This window comes from Zootoca vivipara, chromosome 10 (genome assembly GCF_963506605.1).
Source record: "Zootoca vivipara chromosome 10, rZooViv1.1, whole genome shotgun sequence".
Taxonomy (NCBI): domain Eukaryota; kingdom Metazoa; phylum Chordata; class Lepidosauria; order Squamata; family Lacertidae; genus Zootoca; species Zootoca vivipara.
This window is the reverse complement of record NC_083285.1, coordinates 16,844,826-16,860,725: the sequence shown is the minus strand read 5'-3', so window position 1 is coordinate 16,860,725 and position 15,900 is coordinate 16,844,826. Positions and strand designations below refer to the sequence as shown.

Genomic DNA, 15,900 nt, shown 5'->3' with positions numbered 1-15,900 from the left:
CTGGCCTGATGCTGTCACATGATGGTAGTGAGGCTGGCTCAGGATCCAACAGATCACAAGCCAGCTCAAACCCTCCCTGCCCTGGAATGTTCTCTTTCAGGACTCTCTGCTAGCTGCCACCACCAGGCACCCTGTGGATTGCAAGGGAACGTTCCATGATGATGGAATGACATCATCAGGAATACTCAGGCAGAGGCTAGTTCAGGGGAAGGACAATAATGTTCAGTCCAGCCTGGTGCAATGGGAGGTTGGGTTGTTTCATTAGTTCCTGCTGAAGTCAACTGGGACTTAAGTTGGATTAATTTAGGAACCAACTCACGGCATTGAGCTTTCATTTATACCCAGGGCTGGCCCAAGACACTTTAGCACCTAAGGCAAAGCACAAATTGGCACCACCCACTCCCTGCCAGGGGAAAAAGTGTGAGTAAGCATCTACATTAGGAACAAGGATGGAATAAAGATCTACATCAGGATCTGCCGTCCTGTGGGTCCTGCTGCCTGAAGGAGTCACCTCACCTTGCTTCATAGTTGGGCTGGCCCTGTTTATACCAGCCTTCACCAACTTGGTGTCCTCCAGGTGTTTTGAACTACAAGTCCCAACAGCCCCAGACAGCACATGCTGATGAAAGTTGTAGTCCCAAACATCTGAAGTGCACCAAGTTGATGCAGGCTAGTTATAATGAGAACTTCAAAATGTTGGGGCATTATTATTATTATTATTATTATTATTATTATTATTATTATAACAACATGATATGTTTGAATTAAAAAGGTGTTGTGTTTTCCTCTTCAGTATGCATAATAACAACTCCTTTTCTCTTTTTAGTGGAAATTAATCTGGCAAATGAATACTATGTAATTGGAGGAGGCTTAGAAGCTGTATTTAAAGCAAGCAAAATAATGTTTCACTGGGGAAAATGCAATATATCTCATGATGGATCTGAACATAGCATAGATGGACAAAAGTACCCTCTTGAGGTAATGAACCTATTGAACTTTTGTACAGTAAGCCATTAGAAATACCAGGATATTTGTGGCACTTTCATGTGTACAGAAGGCATTAAAATGTGCAATAGCCACATATAGTGCTGGCTATTAAACATGTAGCCGTGATCATTGAAGTTCTTTGTGCGCATGCACAGCGGGTGGCACTGTGGGTTAAACCACAGAGCCTAGGGCTTGCCGATCAGAAGGTCGGCAGTTCGAATCCCCGCGAGCTCCCATTGCTCGGTCCCAGCTCCTGCCAACCTAGCAGTTCGAAAGCATGTCAAAGTGCAAGTAGATAAATAGGTACCGCTCCGGCGGGAAGGCAAACAGCGTTTCCGTGCGCTGCTCTGGTTTGCCAGAAGCGGCTTAGTCATGCTCGCCACATGACTCAGAAGCTGTACTCTGGCTCCCTCGGGCAGTAAAGTGAGATGAGCGCCACAACCCCAGAGTCGTCCACGACTGGACCTAACAGTCATGGGTCCCTTTACCTTAATGTATTTATCTAAACAGTTTACCAGTATATACTGCTTAACTACAATTGTCTACAAGTTGTGTACAGGAAATACAATATAGAAAAGGTAAAAATCAGCTAATACTACCAAAAAATCAGAGTTGTATTTAAATGCCTGCTGGAATTTATAAAAAGTGTTCAGTAGGCACTTGAAGTTCAGTACAGAGGGAGCCTGTCTGACCTGAACAGGATGTGAGTTCCATAAAATTGTCATCTGTTACTTGCTTTCTCCTTTGCCATACCATGGTGGTTCATGCTTTCAGAATTCACAATATCTGTTGTAAGGGCCTACTCTAACCCCACCATAAAACTGGCTGGGGGACCTTAGGAAGTGGTGTGCCAGTGTTCTGCCAGCAGAGATGCACCAGCAAGGTGACTCTTCAGTTGCTGGACGTCCTGCAAGACTGTGGAATTTATCCCTGTTGTAGGTGTTTTGGAAGTGGAGCAGGGGTGGGGAGGGCATATTCGAGAATCTCCTCAAAGTCTGTCTTGGTCTTCTAAAATAAGTCATATACTTAATGCAGCCAATACGTTGGTGTAAGGACTAGCTTTCGTTTCAGTCAAGGAGGAAGCATTTTGCTTCCACAGAGGTTTACATAATTTGCCTCCTCCCTTGAATGGACAGTCCTCTCTTGAGGACAGGAAAAACCTTTGTCTCTTCACTTAATGAGGAACAAGAAAAGTTAATCACCCATAACTTTGATCCCCTAGCAGTAGTGTATTTCTGAAGCTAGTTTTCATGAGTACTTATCTTTCCTCGCCCTGTTTTTTCTTTCCTATAGTATTCCATTTCTCCCCCAGAGTATTTGTAATTGGCAGCTCTTTTAATGTTATGCCATAGAGTGTAAGCCTAAATCCTTTCCTGAACAGTGACAGGTTTGCTGGCTGCATAGTTGATATGACAAAGGCAGAAACCAGACAGTTTCTACCAGAAATATTTCAGATGGCCTTTAAATTATTTAGGGGTCAATTAAAACTTGACATGTACTTCGGTTTCCCCCCGACTGGAATGTAAAATACCCACATATAAATTGCCAAGTTTCTGTGCAATAAATATGGAAGCAGGCATGTGATCCTTTCCCATGCACTGTTTTCACTGTTTCAGTGTTTAATGAAGGGACACGAGGTCCACAAATCTGTTTTTGCCATCAGCATTGCCCATCTCCTAATAGTGCATTTGAAATTATGCTCCACTTGAAGCAGCTCCAGATCCCAACACAATTGTAGCAATGACCCCAGCTGTCTTCTCCTTACCTGGGAAAGGACATGAGAGACCTTTGGAAAGCAATGCAACGGGCAAGTTGATTTGTGGACCACTGTAGGCAAACTCAGCCACACCGACATGCATTTGCAGTTTTCATAATTAAGAGTGCAGGTGGCGCTGTGGGTTAAACCACAGAGCCTAGGGCTTGCCGATCAGAAGTTTGGTGGTTCGAATCCCTGAGACTGGCGCTGTGGGTTAAACCACAGAGCCTAGGGCTTGCCGATCAGAAGTTTGGTGGTTCGAATCCCTGAGACAGGGTGAGCTCCCGTTGCTCGGTCCCCAGCTCCTGCCAACCTAGCAGTTCGAAAGCACCTCAAAGTGCAAGTAGGAGTCCTTTACCTTTATGAGTACAGTGGTACCTCTACTTATGAATTTAATGCGTTCCGAATGCACATTTGTAAGTAGAAAAAAAATTGTAAGTCGAATCCCATAGGAATGCATTGGGAGAAAAAATTCGTAAGTCGAAGCAACCCTATCTAAAAATTTGTAAGTAGAAAAAATCCTATCTAAACTGCATCCAAGATGGCGGATGGAGCTCCATTCGTAAGTAGAAACATTCGTAAGTAGAGTTATTCGTAAGTAGAGGTACCACTGTATTTCTTTTTTAACTTGCATGCATTTTGTACTTCAGTTTAATGTGTGTACTGGCAGCGGTGGAGGAAGCTGCTCGGGCAGCTGGGGTAGCGCACCCTGGGGCAGGGCGAGCCGCCCATTGGGACAAGGCCATTGGAGTCTGCCTGCCTCCTCCCACTCAGCCACCTTACAGCTGGGGGGGGGAGAGGCAGCAGGCGGACCGTTTGGGCAGCGTGAAGCCTGTGTACACCCAAGCCACCGCGTCTCTCCCAGGAGAGACACATGGCTTGGGCATGTTGCAGGCCCCACAGTGAGTGCTGCCTGGCATTTTGTCACACACCCCCTCAGTGGTGACACCCGGGGTGGCCCGCACCTATCGCAGCCCCCTTCCTCCGCCCCTGTATACCGGTACAATCTAGTTTAGCTGAGGCCTTGGGTCAGCTCATGTTTACTTGCCACATCATGTCTATTTCTGATTGCCTCCTCTGTTGGCTCAGACAGACCCCATTGACTTCCCATGCTGTTTTGCAAAGTTTGATAATATTTTATTAGGTGTAAGATAGGGTCCAAGCAGTGTTTATATATCTTTGGACAGGGCTGAGTTTCAAAAGGTTTTATCTGAAGTTGGTACACATATCTGATATTATTGATGTTTGACAGGGAGAAAACACCTAAATTGTTACTATTATTCTTTTTACAGATGCAAATATACTGTTATGATTCAAATCAGTTTGTGGATTTAGATAAGGCAATTGAAGGAAATGGGAAATTAAGAGCTTTCTCCATTTTATTTGAGGTAATCATCATTTTGCATATTGTTTATCTTAACTCAGAAATGTAATCATTTCCATCTTAAAGGTAAGCATTGTACAGTACTTTCTGTGTGTCTTATTGCTAATTAATTTTCCATGAGGAAAAGCAAGCCTTCTCCACTGAAATATTTTAGCATTCGGTTTTGTGTGTGTGTGTGTGTGTGCACATATGCATCAATACTAATATAAATATACTACTTTATAATTCAAGATATAACAAATTAATAAAGTTGTATACTCGACTTAAGAATAAATCACGCAATATTTCTTCAACAGGTTGGTCTGGAAGATAATACGGATTACAATTCAATTATCGATGGAGTGGCCAGTGTTAGTCGCTTTGGTGAGTTAGTGCTGTAACCAGAGAAACCATGTGCACAATTACCCATTTGAATACACTGACAGTGCAACCCTATACATGTCTACTCAGGAGTAAGGTCCATTGAATTAATGTTAAGTGGGTATAGGATTGCCCTAGAAGTGATGCGAAGTCTAGCTATATACCACATTTGAAACTGAATCAATAGGCATATTGATTCTTATAGCCTTTCATAAATATACCTGTAAGGGCCGGGAAGGGACATTGGGAGCCTCTCTGCTGCCACCATCTGAAATGAACAGTCTCATTCACTTCAGCTGAGGAAGTGAATTTGTCTGCACATGCATTCCATTGCATTTCCAGATGTGCTTCTGAACTTGAAGTAAATGGAGATGCCCACATACTTATGAGATCCAAATCTTTTTATATTAATTCATTTAATTAATTAAACATTAAAATTAATGTATTTTTAATCTTTGTTGGAAGCCGCCCAGAGTGGCTGGGGAAACCCAGCCAGATGGGCGGGGTACAAATAATAATAAATTATTATTACTACTACTACTACTACTACCACTACTACTATTATAGTTGGGTGGTGCTATGTATACTCTGTTTAAATTAATGATAAGGCAGCCATGAATTTTACTTGTTTTAGGATTTCTGAACTAAGCCCCTTTTTAGGGAAGTTTATAAATTTTGGACAGTTCTACTACAGTGTATCCCTATAGTCAGCCTCTAAAGAGGAGGAATGCCATGGCTGATGGATTGCCTTCTAGTTACAACATGAGCCTTTCCTGCATTGGCCCCAGTGCTTTGGGATACCCAAGAGGCATCAACAGTAACATGTTTTTGTTCCTTTTTTGTTTTTGTTTTGGCATTTCCTGACCATTAGGTGTTAAGACTGCACCGCTCTGTGTTTTAATTCAGGATTTTTACTGTGATAATTTTATGATTCTATCAGTATGCATTTTGGTGGGGTTTTTTTGTATTTTGGCTTTGTGGCATTATGTTTTCTTATTTTGTGAAACACTTAGTCTTTTATATATTAAGCAGTCTGCGAATTAACTAAATCAATCAAAATATAACTATTGTGTTCTCTTGTTCAGTTCAGAAAACAAAGATTCAAGCACTTTGCCCTCCTTTTATGGGCTGGAAACAAAAGTGGCTCAGAGCTGTGTAAGACTGATGTCTTTGTACCATTGATACATTCAGTTTCAGAGTCCAGAAAATGAAACCGGATACTGTTTCTGCTGAACTGCAAACTTCTTTTAATAAATACAAGTCATTTCGTCAGTCTTGTGTTAGTGGCAAGCTGGACAAACTCTGGAGAGGATTTCTATCAATCTTTTGTGAAGTGAACATTATCTATCTGAACACAAATTTTAGTTTGTAAATGTGATACATGTATGGAAGTGTTTAACACGATGACAAAACACTGCGACTTAGTGGAAGCATTTTTGCTCAGCTCTGCTGATGGTGTTCAGCGCCATTATATAAGAACAAAGAAGGTACTATTAAAATCTTACTTCAGGAAAGTTCCTGTGATTCCCGTGTTTGGGAAAGATCCAAGCAGCCAATAACAAAATATTAATACATTTCACAATAAGATGCATTCAACACGATTACAATAATAAGAATATTAAAATGATGTCTTCGGCAACATGATTTGTTGGGAAGGGGTGTAGTCAGATTTCTTGTCCTTAAAGAAGGAATTCTCTTTAATTCCTATTCCCTGCGGAATCGCAGCAGGGCAGCAGTTGCCACCAAGTAAAGCTGTGATAAAGGGAGCAGCTGCCTGCCCCCCCCCAAAAAATATCTGACTTCAGTGTGATGGGAGAGGCTGTTTCCTGCCAGGTAAATGCTCAGGAGGCTCCAGGAGCCAAATGGATGCAAGCAGAGGGATGCAACCTTAGAGCGGACCTTTATGAACCAGGCATACTGAGAAAGGAGCACCTCGATCTCCACTGGATTCCCACCCATCCACCCCTTTGTTCTAATGGCAGAATAAGTGGCCTGGTGATAAACAAGCTACAGAGATAATCGGTCACCATGTTCAGGGCCAGGGGCAAGTTTTCCTTGAAGACTAATTGGGCCTACCTCACAGCAATCTTCCCACCTTTGGGCAAATAAGGCACTGGGTTGAATCCTTAGTCCAGGCAGGCAGGGGGTGCTCCCGCTGCTGCCCCACTATGATGGAGTATCCCCTTTAAAGGAACCTTGGCACCTCCTGCCAGTGATCAGAGAATGTTGCTCGGATGTGGTGTAATGCCATATGTGGTGCATGCCTGGCAATGGTCAACCCCTACTGTCCATGAACCAGCAAGCAGGCTGGTTGATTTTCGGATACACACCCAATGTCTATGCCAAAACCTCCTCATATCTACAATCAATGAAAGTTGTGGCCTTATTTGATTCCAATATTGGACACCCCTTCCCCATGGCTCCACTGTGCAGGGGCCAACAAATGAATTCTCTCTGTGCATCCAGTAGCCTCCAGTTCGAACTACCAATAAAGGCAGCCTAGCTGAGGAATACCCATTAAGCCAGGCTTCCTCAAACTCGGCCCTCCAGATGTTTTTGGCCTACAACTTCCATGGTTCTGAGCTAGCAGTATCAGTGGTCAGTGATGATGGGAATTGTAGTTTCAAAACATCTGGAGGGCCGAGGTTGAGGAAGCCTGCTTTTAAGCCCTAGTCCTGCCCTAGCTAATATCCTAAGAAAGGCTCTCTGCAGTTGCTGCATACTTGTTTTGCAGCAGTGCTTCCTAGCATTTCCTGTGAAGAGATGAGACTGCTGTCTCATCTTTTTCCTTGGTCTCTGCCATCAGCTGCTTTTTTAAAAAAAAATGCCAAAGGGGTGAAAGTTATTGTGCATAACTTTATACTCACTTGACATTGACTTAATTTGATGAAGCTGTCACAACTGTAAGTTCTTATGATAATATTTAAAGTATGGAACTTATGAAGGCAATCTTAAGATATCAGAGAGACAGCTATGATGGAAGAAGGAAGGTAGCTATTATTCGCAGCCTCTGAATTTAAAACTACGTATTGCAGGCAGTAAAGATTTGGGTTTAATATTCAGAAGAACATCCCAGCGACAAAACAAGTTGAACAAAGTTGTGACATTTCCACTACAGGTCTTAGAACTGATGTTAGTACAGTGGTACCGCTATAGTGGAACCTCGGTTTATGAACACCTCGGTTTACGAATTTTCGGTTTACGAACGCCGCGGACCTATCTGGAATGGATTAATTCACTTTCCATTACTTTCAATGGGAAAGTTTGCTTCAGTTTATGAACACTTCAGTTTATGAAAAGACTTCCGGAACCAATTGCACCCATGCTTCGGGTTAAGTACGCTTTAGGTTGGGTACTCCGCGGACCCGTCTGGAACGGATTAATAAACTTTCCATTTCTTTCAATGGGAAAGTTCGCTTCAGTTTAAGTACTCCGTGGACCGTCTGGAACAGATTATTCCTCTTTCCATTACTTTCAATGGGAAAGTTTGCTTCAGTTTATGAACGCTTCAGTTTATGAACAGACTTCCGGAACCAATTATGTTCATAAACCGAGGTACCACTGTACATACGAATAACTTGACTTACGAATGTTTCTACTTACGAATTGAGCTCCGTCCACCATCTTGGATGCTGTTTAGGTAGGATTTTTTCTACTTACAAATTTTTTAGATAGGGTTGCTTCGACTTACGAATTTTTTCTCCCAATGCATTCCTATGGGATTCAACTTACAAATTTTTTCTACTTACGAAAGTGCGTTCAGAACGCAATAAATTCGTAAGTAGAGGTACTACTGTAAATTACTTGGGTTGCTGGTCATTGTTGTTGACATCCGTCAATATCTCGAGAGACAATGCCATGAGCCTCCGTGGGTGAAGTCAAACTGCTACATTAACAGCACCAAAGTGACATCCCTAGGGCACAAGCCTGGACAATTTGTATGGAGGTCCTGGGCTGCTCATTCAACAAGACACCCTCCCCTCTTGGCCTTGGTAATGTGGCCCAAAGAAAGCAGAGCAATACATCTGGCACCAGCTTGGCTGCAAGAGTTGCCGGAAGGAGGCACACAAGGCGTCATCCAAACATCTTAGGGACTCCACTTTAGATTTGTGTAGAGTATACTCCTTACCCATTTCTTCTCCCTGCGGGGCAGCAGAGCTTTAGGATCAGCGTCTTCCTTCCCCTAGATGCGCTGCTGGCCACTGTGTAAACTATAAGAACTGACAGTAGAACCCAGGGACTGGAAACAGTATCTAAAGGACATTTTTCACACATGTATAATTACTGTCATGCATGGCTATGAATACAAAGTAGGCAGCCAGCAATGCAAGAAAGGTTAAACAAAGAGAACTCAAAGTGAAAGGACTCTAATCAACCTTTCAGTTTTTCAAAACAGGCAAGGATCAGGGCAGCAGGTGTGTGAGGCACGTTTTTACCCGGTCAAAATATGCAGTGCAACCCTCCCCCAAATAATTTACTGAATTGTGTTTATATATAAAATGCGTTTAGTTATTATTTTCCTGCGACCCTCACAGTAACTAACCTCACAGTGGGATGTTTCCTTTGTTACTGTTTAAAAAAGGATGCTTTTATTTTATGCATCCTGGATTTATGAATATCATCACTGTTTACTTGTAAATTATTTTTTGCAGGGAAGAAAACTGAATTGGAGCCTTTCATCTTGTTGAACCTATTGCCAAATGCAACAGACAAATATTACACGTATAATGGATCTTTGTCGACTCCGCCCTGCTCAGAGACAGTTGAATGGATTGTATTCAAAGACACTGTTAACATTTCAGAAAACCAGGTAACTTACATAATACATGTCAAAGAAATGAGTATTTTAATCGCACACAAAAATCTATACACAACATTTTCACCATTGTGGTGGCACTGAGTGCTGAGGTATGTATACACAAAGCAAAATTTCACCTATCCGGACACAAAGAATTAGTACACAAACCTTGTTATGTGCTAAACAAAAACACAAAGGAGGGGGAGAACTATGAGCATGTAAATGCTGCCTTTTCAATATATGTTGCATGAGAGTTACGACCCAATCACAACAATGTGTACAATGCAAATACTGATTTTTCCATCACCCTAAAAGTGCATTTCGTTAGTATAGTTTATGCAGAGCTGTTTCTAAAGAAAACTCCCTGTGTGACTGCATTTGTTGCATTTTTTGCAGCTGTCGGTATTTTGCGATGTCCTTACCATGCAACAATCTGGTTACGTGATGCTGATGGACTACCTGCAAAACAATTTTAGAGAGCAACAGCATAAATTTTCCGGCCAGGTGTTTTCCTCATATACTGGAGAGGAAGTAATTCATGAAGCAGGTATGTCTTACTAACTTGCTAACTTGCTTACTTGACAGATATGACCATAATCTTAACCACAACAAATTGCTTCTATAAGAAATATATGGGCTCTGATTCAAGTCCACACATGCAGAAAACAGTCGGGAAATCGGTCATCATGCCAATTAGCTGTTTGGCAGGGGGACAAGAGTTGTGTGTGCTTTAGATTAAATCCAAACCCATCTGAACAGCTGATCTTTGTGATTGTTTGTTTTCAGAGTGGGACTGTATACATGCGGTCTTGGCAGCTATATTGGCTGTGGGGGGCAGGACCTGCATGCACAGTGACAATTTTTATGCATTTTTTCAGTACGCACATATTCCCCCAATTGGATTTGGTAGCAAGTTTTTACTTGTAATAAGGAACAGCTCAAGCAACAATGGGGGTTATATATATATAGCCTTACTTTTAAAATTCAGTACAACAATGGCGCTGTGTGTTAAACCACTGAGCCTAGGGTTTGCTGATCAGAAGGTCGGCGGTTCGAATCCCTGCAACGGGGTGAGCTCCCGTTGCTCGGTCTCAGCTCCTGCCCACCTAGCAGTTCGAAAGCACATCAAGAACAGGGGCTGCAGCTGTTTCACTTCCCTCCTTAGTTTTGTCCCATGGCTGAACATCCATTGGGGGTTGCTGTTATCCCCTATTTTGTTCCTTGCCTTTTATCTCCAGCAGCTGTTTGGATTATTCTCCTTGGCCAGGTGGCATGCATTAAGCTAGAAAATAGGAAGATGACTGAGATGCATAAGAATCTTGAGGAACTGAGGAGGCATATCCATCTGGTTTGAGTCCAAGTACTGTACATACAAAGTTCCATCTCATCACAACTTGCCTTTTCACAGTAACCTCCTTGCAAAGACTCTTATGTGACCAAGCACTCACATACATCAGGTTTATGGGTCCAAACAAAAATGAATTTTGGTTTATTGGCAGCTCTTCTGCATGCAGGAGTTCCAGTGTTTACATGGAGTGGAAACAGAGCTCCATACAAGCCATTTGTTACATGTCAAACAGCAACTTCAGGCTTTATCTGCATCGTACTTTTCATTCCCAGCTTTCTTTATAAAGAGAAATCCTTGTGCCTCCTTGTGTGGCAAGATTCATGCAGTTTCGGTGCCATTGCTTGTGCATCTGTCTTCAACAGAGCATCTCTGAATTGCTTCAGGCATTTCAAAGAACCATAGGTATAGGAAGCATGATTCACCCTCTGTTTGTTTGTTCCTTGCTTGTTTTGTTTGTTTTTAGCTTCATTTTATCTACAGTTTTTATTTTACACTGCTTAAGTAGCTCTTTAGTTGGCTTATAAATCTTATGAATAGAAATATAGCAACATACAACGCTCTTCATTGATCATGCATATGTGCAGACTTCTCTCTGTATCCCCAAGAAGCTTGCATGGAGTTCATAATCCAATATGCAATCCTAAACACACTTGCTAGGTGTAGGAATGTTTATATAATATAGCAGAGTTAAACGATTCCTTGTTTGAGTTTACACAGCAGCAAGTGGATTGCTAACTCGTTTGAGTCCTTTTAATAATTATGCCTTCTACCTTCCTGCCTTCTTGCCTTCCTGGTTGATAATCCCTTTTGTCCCTCTTAAAGAAAAATACACATGAATCTGAATGATAATAATATAAACTACTTTATTGTCAAATTCATTGAGTACATACTTAGGTTACATAGCATATAAACTACATACTAGATATTAGTGAGTCCTAAAAAGACTCCATCAGAGTGTTTACTACTTAACACTCCTATCAGCAGCAGACCAACCGACCAACAAAACTGACTATCACATAGAGGCAGTTAGTCCTCTCTTAGAATGTTGGATTTGACCAGGCATCCCCAAACTGCGGCCCCCCAGATGTTTTGGCCTACAACTCCCATGATCCCTAGCTAACAGGACCAGTGGTTGGGGAAGATGCCTGGATTTGACTGACATATCCCACACTAGGGAATAATGTCTGTTGTCCTCCTGTGGGATTTACATCTGAGACACATGCCTAAAACGGCCAATCCTGAATTTTGACATTTGCCAACTATGTGTTGATCCATAATTTAAAATCTTCCCATAATCCAGTTCTATGCATAGCTGTCAAGTTTTCCCTTTTCTCGTGAGGAAGCCTATTCAGCATAAGGGAATTTCCCTTAAAAAAGGGAGAACAGCTATGGTTCTATGGGAGAGAGAGAGAGATGATAATTAAATATTAGAGTTTGATGCCATGGGCATAGCCAGGATTTATTGGGGGGGGGGCAGAACTGAGATATCTGTGATGCAATTGGTCAGTTAAGTAGTCTCACACTTTACCCTCCATACGTCTTGTAATCTACTAAGCACTATTTTCTTGCAGCCCTTATTCCAGTAGCTAAGATTTCATCAACCTCCGCGTTGCATGATCATTACATTCAACAGATTGTACAAACAGTTTCGAAAATAGAAATTCAAAGTCTCTTTCCTCTGAATTATTATGACTGGAAAGATGAAATAAAGCACTATATATTTTATTACATTTTATTTATTCCAGTTCAATTTATATATCATTTAATTGCAATAGCCTCCAAGTGGAGTGCAAGTAACTCAATACAATGAGCATGTTGAGTATGGTGTGCTTGTTCCATCTGCTGCATTTTCAGAAGTTAGATTTGATTGGCTCAGTATACTACAATTGAGGAAGTTTTGTTTCCACCACTAGATATTTCAGAGCATCAGAATAATGGATCAATTAAATAAACCACATGTACTAAATGGAAGTTGACACCATGATAAGTTTAGTGTTTTATTTTGAAAGAGACTTTAAATGGCTCACAAGTTAAATAAAATTGTTTCATTAAACTTTTATATGCTGTTACCATAGAATAACAAGGGAGTGCATGGGGAAGGTCTTTGAATTGTCTATTGTATTGTACAGGACTAGGGATGTGGGTGGCGCTGTGGTCTAAACCACTGAGCCTCTTGGGCTTGCCAGTCGGAAGGTCGGCAGTTCGAATCTACACAACGGTGGTGAGCTCCCGTTGCTCTCTCCCAGTTTCTGCCAACCTAGTAGTTCAAAAGCACACCAGTACAAATAGATAAATAGGTACTGCTGGGTCAGGAAGGTAAATGGCATTTCCGTGTGCTCTGGTTTCCATCATGATGTTCTGTTGCACCAGTAGCGATTTAGTCATGCTGGCCACATGACCTGTCCTGGAAAGCTGTCTGTGGACAAAGGGCGGCTCCCTCGGCCTGAAAGCGAGATGAGTCACATTTGACTGGGCTTATCCGTCCAGGGATCCTTTACCTTTTTGTATCATACAGGTTTAATACTGGAAATGAATATTGAGCGTTGAGTGCCCTCTTGTGTTCAAGAGCCAAATTCTTAGATGATTATATATATATATATATTACACACACACACACACACACACACACACACACACACACACACACACACAACGTCTTCCATTAAGTGAAATCATTTTAATGAAAACTGACCACTCTAGTGGCTTATTAGGTGATGGGTTAAAATTACTGTCAGCCTTAAGGCCGATGCCTATATCTGTGTGGCTGCATTTTAGCCACTTTAAATCCAGCCACACAGAAGCTGTTCCAAATGGCAGTGCACTAATTTGTAGCCTCTTACCCAGGCATAGGCAAACTCCACCCCTCCAGATGTTTTGGAACTACAATTCCCATCATCCCTAGTTAACAGGACCAGTGGTAATGGATGATGGGAATTGTAGTCTCACAACATCTGGAGGGCCTGGGTTTGCCTATGCCTGCTCTGCTCTTACCCCTATGGAAAATCCATACCTCCACAAACCTTTGTTTCTGCTTTGAAGTGATGGAAGCAATATGCTCTGCAAAGTACTGTAATCAATTAGATACCAACAGTTTCAACATGCATGCCAACCTCTATACAGATGGATTCATAATCTTAACATCTATTCTTTTTTTTTAGAGATATGGGGCCACTTTCCTCCTTAGATTTCCTCTGGGGAAGATAAGGTTCTAGCTAGCCATTGAAACAGAAGCAATCTCTCTCCCCCTGCCCCCCAAGAAAAAACCCCAACATACACCGGTTGATCAAATTCAATGTTAGCAAAACAGGAGAAGCAAATGAGAAAAAAACCTGGCATGGTATTGAAGCCGTAGTCAGCATTGGTCAAAATGCATTTTTGTTGCATTGTCTTTGCAGGGCCAAGGCTATGAGTGTGGCTATGGGGTTGTAATGAAGTATACCTGCTCTTCAGAATTTACTGCTACAACCACTCCTGAGACAGCATCTGATTTAGGGGCCTATAGCCTGTTCTTTCAGTTGTGAAGCCAGGAGGATGCTGGGCTCACCTTATAGTTGAGGGACATGTTGTTGAGGAACATGGAGAGCCAGTGTGGTGTAGTGGTTAAGAGTGGTAGATTCGTAATCTGGGGAACCGGGTTCACGTCTCTGCTCCTCCTCATGCAGCTGCTGGGTGACCTTGGGCTAGTCATACTTCTCTGAAGTCTCTCAGCCCCACCCACCTCACAGGGTGTCTGTTGTGGGGGAGGAGGGGAAAGGAGATTGTTAGCCGCTTTGAGACTCTTTTGGGTAGTGATAAAGCGGGATATCAAATCCAAACTCTCCTTCTTCTTCTTTTAATTATGTTGTATATGTATCATGACTTTCCTTAACATGTAATAACATGGTTTTGTTTGTGTCATTTTCTTCTAAGTTTGCAGCTTAGAGCCAGAAAATGTTCAAGCTGATCCAAAGAACTACACCAGCCTTCTGGTTACCTGGGAGAGGCCACGAGTTGTATATGACACAATGATCGAGAGATTTGCTGTTTTTTATCAGGAGTTGGAAGGAGAAGACCAGACAAAGCATGAATTTCTAACAGATGGGTATCAGGACTTGGTAACTGACCACTTTAATTAATTTATTTATTTGGTACAAAAACAAAGATAGTGATTCACTTACAAATCCTTATTGTGAGGGGCTGTTTTGCTAGCACTAAATGAGAACTCAGCATGCTGGTTGCCCTCTCTCAATGATAACTTTAATTACCCATGGTGATATTTATATAACTGGTACAATGCACTTCTCACAGAGGGTAAGCTTTGGGCCAATGACAGTGCCATCATTCACATGTCTGCCCCATTCACATATAAAATTAAGTGATGCTTTAACTATGAAAGGAACAGCTGGTAGTGGGGCACTGAACTCCCCTTGTCCCTCTAACCTCTCCATGTTTGCTTTGTTCCAGGCAACTTTATCTCAGCTCTGAGACTAGAAGCAAACTAATGAATTGAGAAAATAAGCCAGAACAACAAATGTGTTGGAGGGGGGGGGGTAAGGTGTGCATGATTTAGGATTTGACTCATCTCCCTTACACATTCCTTTTACTGTTAAAGGAAGACCAATCCGCTCCCTACTTTCTACATGAATGGGGCAGGCACATCAAAAGAAACAAGCATCCATTAGCCTTGAGTCTGATTTTGAGGCTAAGCCGTGTGAATTTGTTTTATTCGGTGTAAACTTTGCCCATTGTCAGTTTTATCAGATGGATATCAGTTCTGACCTTAACATGCATGTGTAATACTTGGAAGAGAATGCTGCACCTGAAGAGTATTCCTTATTATAGGGGTTATTAAGACTTGGGAATGTAGTTAACATGCAGAAGCCTGAGGCAAGAAAAGAAGCAGGTGTGTTGAATGTGCATAATGTAGTTCATTGGCTTCTTTCCTTCCAGGGAGCCATTCTGAATAATCTGCTGCCTAATACAAGTTATGTTCTTCAAATAGTTGCCATTTGTGCTAATGGTCTCTATGGAAAACACAGCGATCAAGTGATTGTTGACATGCCTTTGGATGATCCGGGTAAGTGCACTCCCCCCCCCCCATGAAAACCCACAAGAGTCTTTTATTTGCAAACCAGCTGAAAATGCAGTGCTATGGAATTTCAATATCAATGGTTTTCATTTGATATTTCTGAGCTGCTCTGTTTCCTGACATTTCCTTAAGTGTGAACATTAGGTGTTCTGTTATTTCAGATTATGAACCATAATAATGGCAATGTTCCACAGCCACT

The 15,900-nt window shown here is 41.9% G+C and overlaps 1 protein-coding gene across 5 annotated transcripts in view; it reads left to right on the top strand.

Moving 5' to 3' along the window:
• PTPRZ1 (protein tyrosine phosphatase receptor type Z1) overlaps positions 1 to 15,900 on the top strand; it is a 112,924-nt gene that overhangs the window by 52,680 nt on the left and 44,344 nt on the right. For all 5 annotated transcript variants that reach the window (XM_035126984.2, XM_035126983.2, XM_035126982.2 and 2 more), the window contains exons 4-10: positions 827 to 978; positions 4,036 to 4,131; positions 4,424 to 4,490; positions 9,140 to 9,297; positions 9,682 to 9,832; positions 14,543 to 14,727; positions 15,563 to 15,689. In XM_035126984.2, the coding sequence (XP_034982875.2) occupies positions 827 to 978; positions 4,036 to 4,131; positions 4,424 to 4,490; positions 9,140 to 9,297; positions 9,682 to 9,832; positions 14,543 to 14,727; positions 15,563 to 15,689 (936 nt within the window). The remainder of the gene's footprint in view (positions 1 to 826; positions 979 to 4,035; positions 4,132 to 4,423; positions 4,491 to 9,139; positions 9,298 to 9,681; positions 9,833 to 14,542; positions 14,728 to 15,562; positions 15,690 to 15,900) is intronic.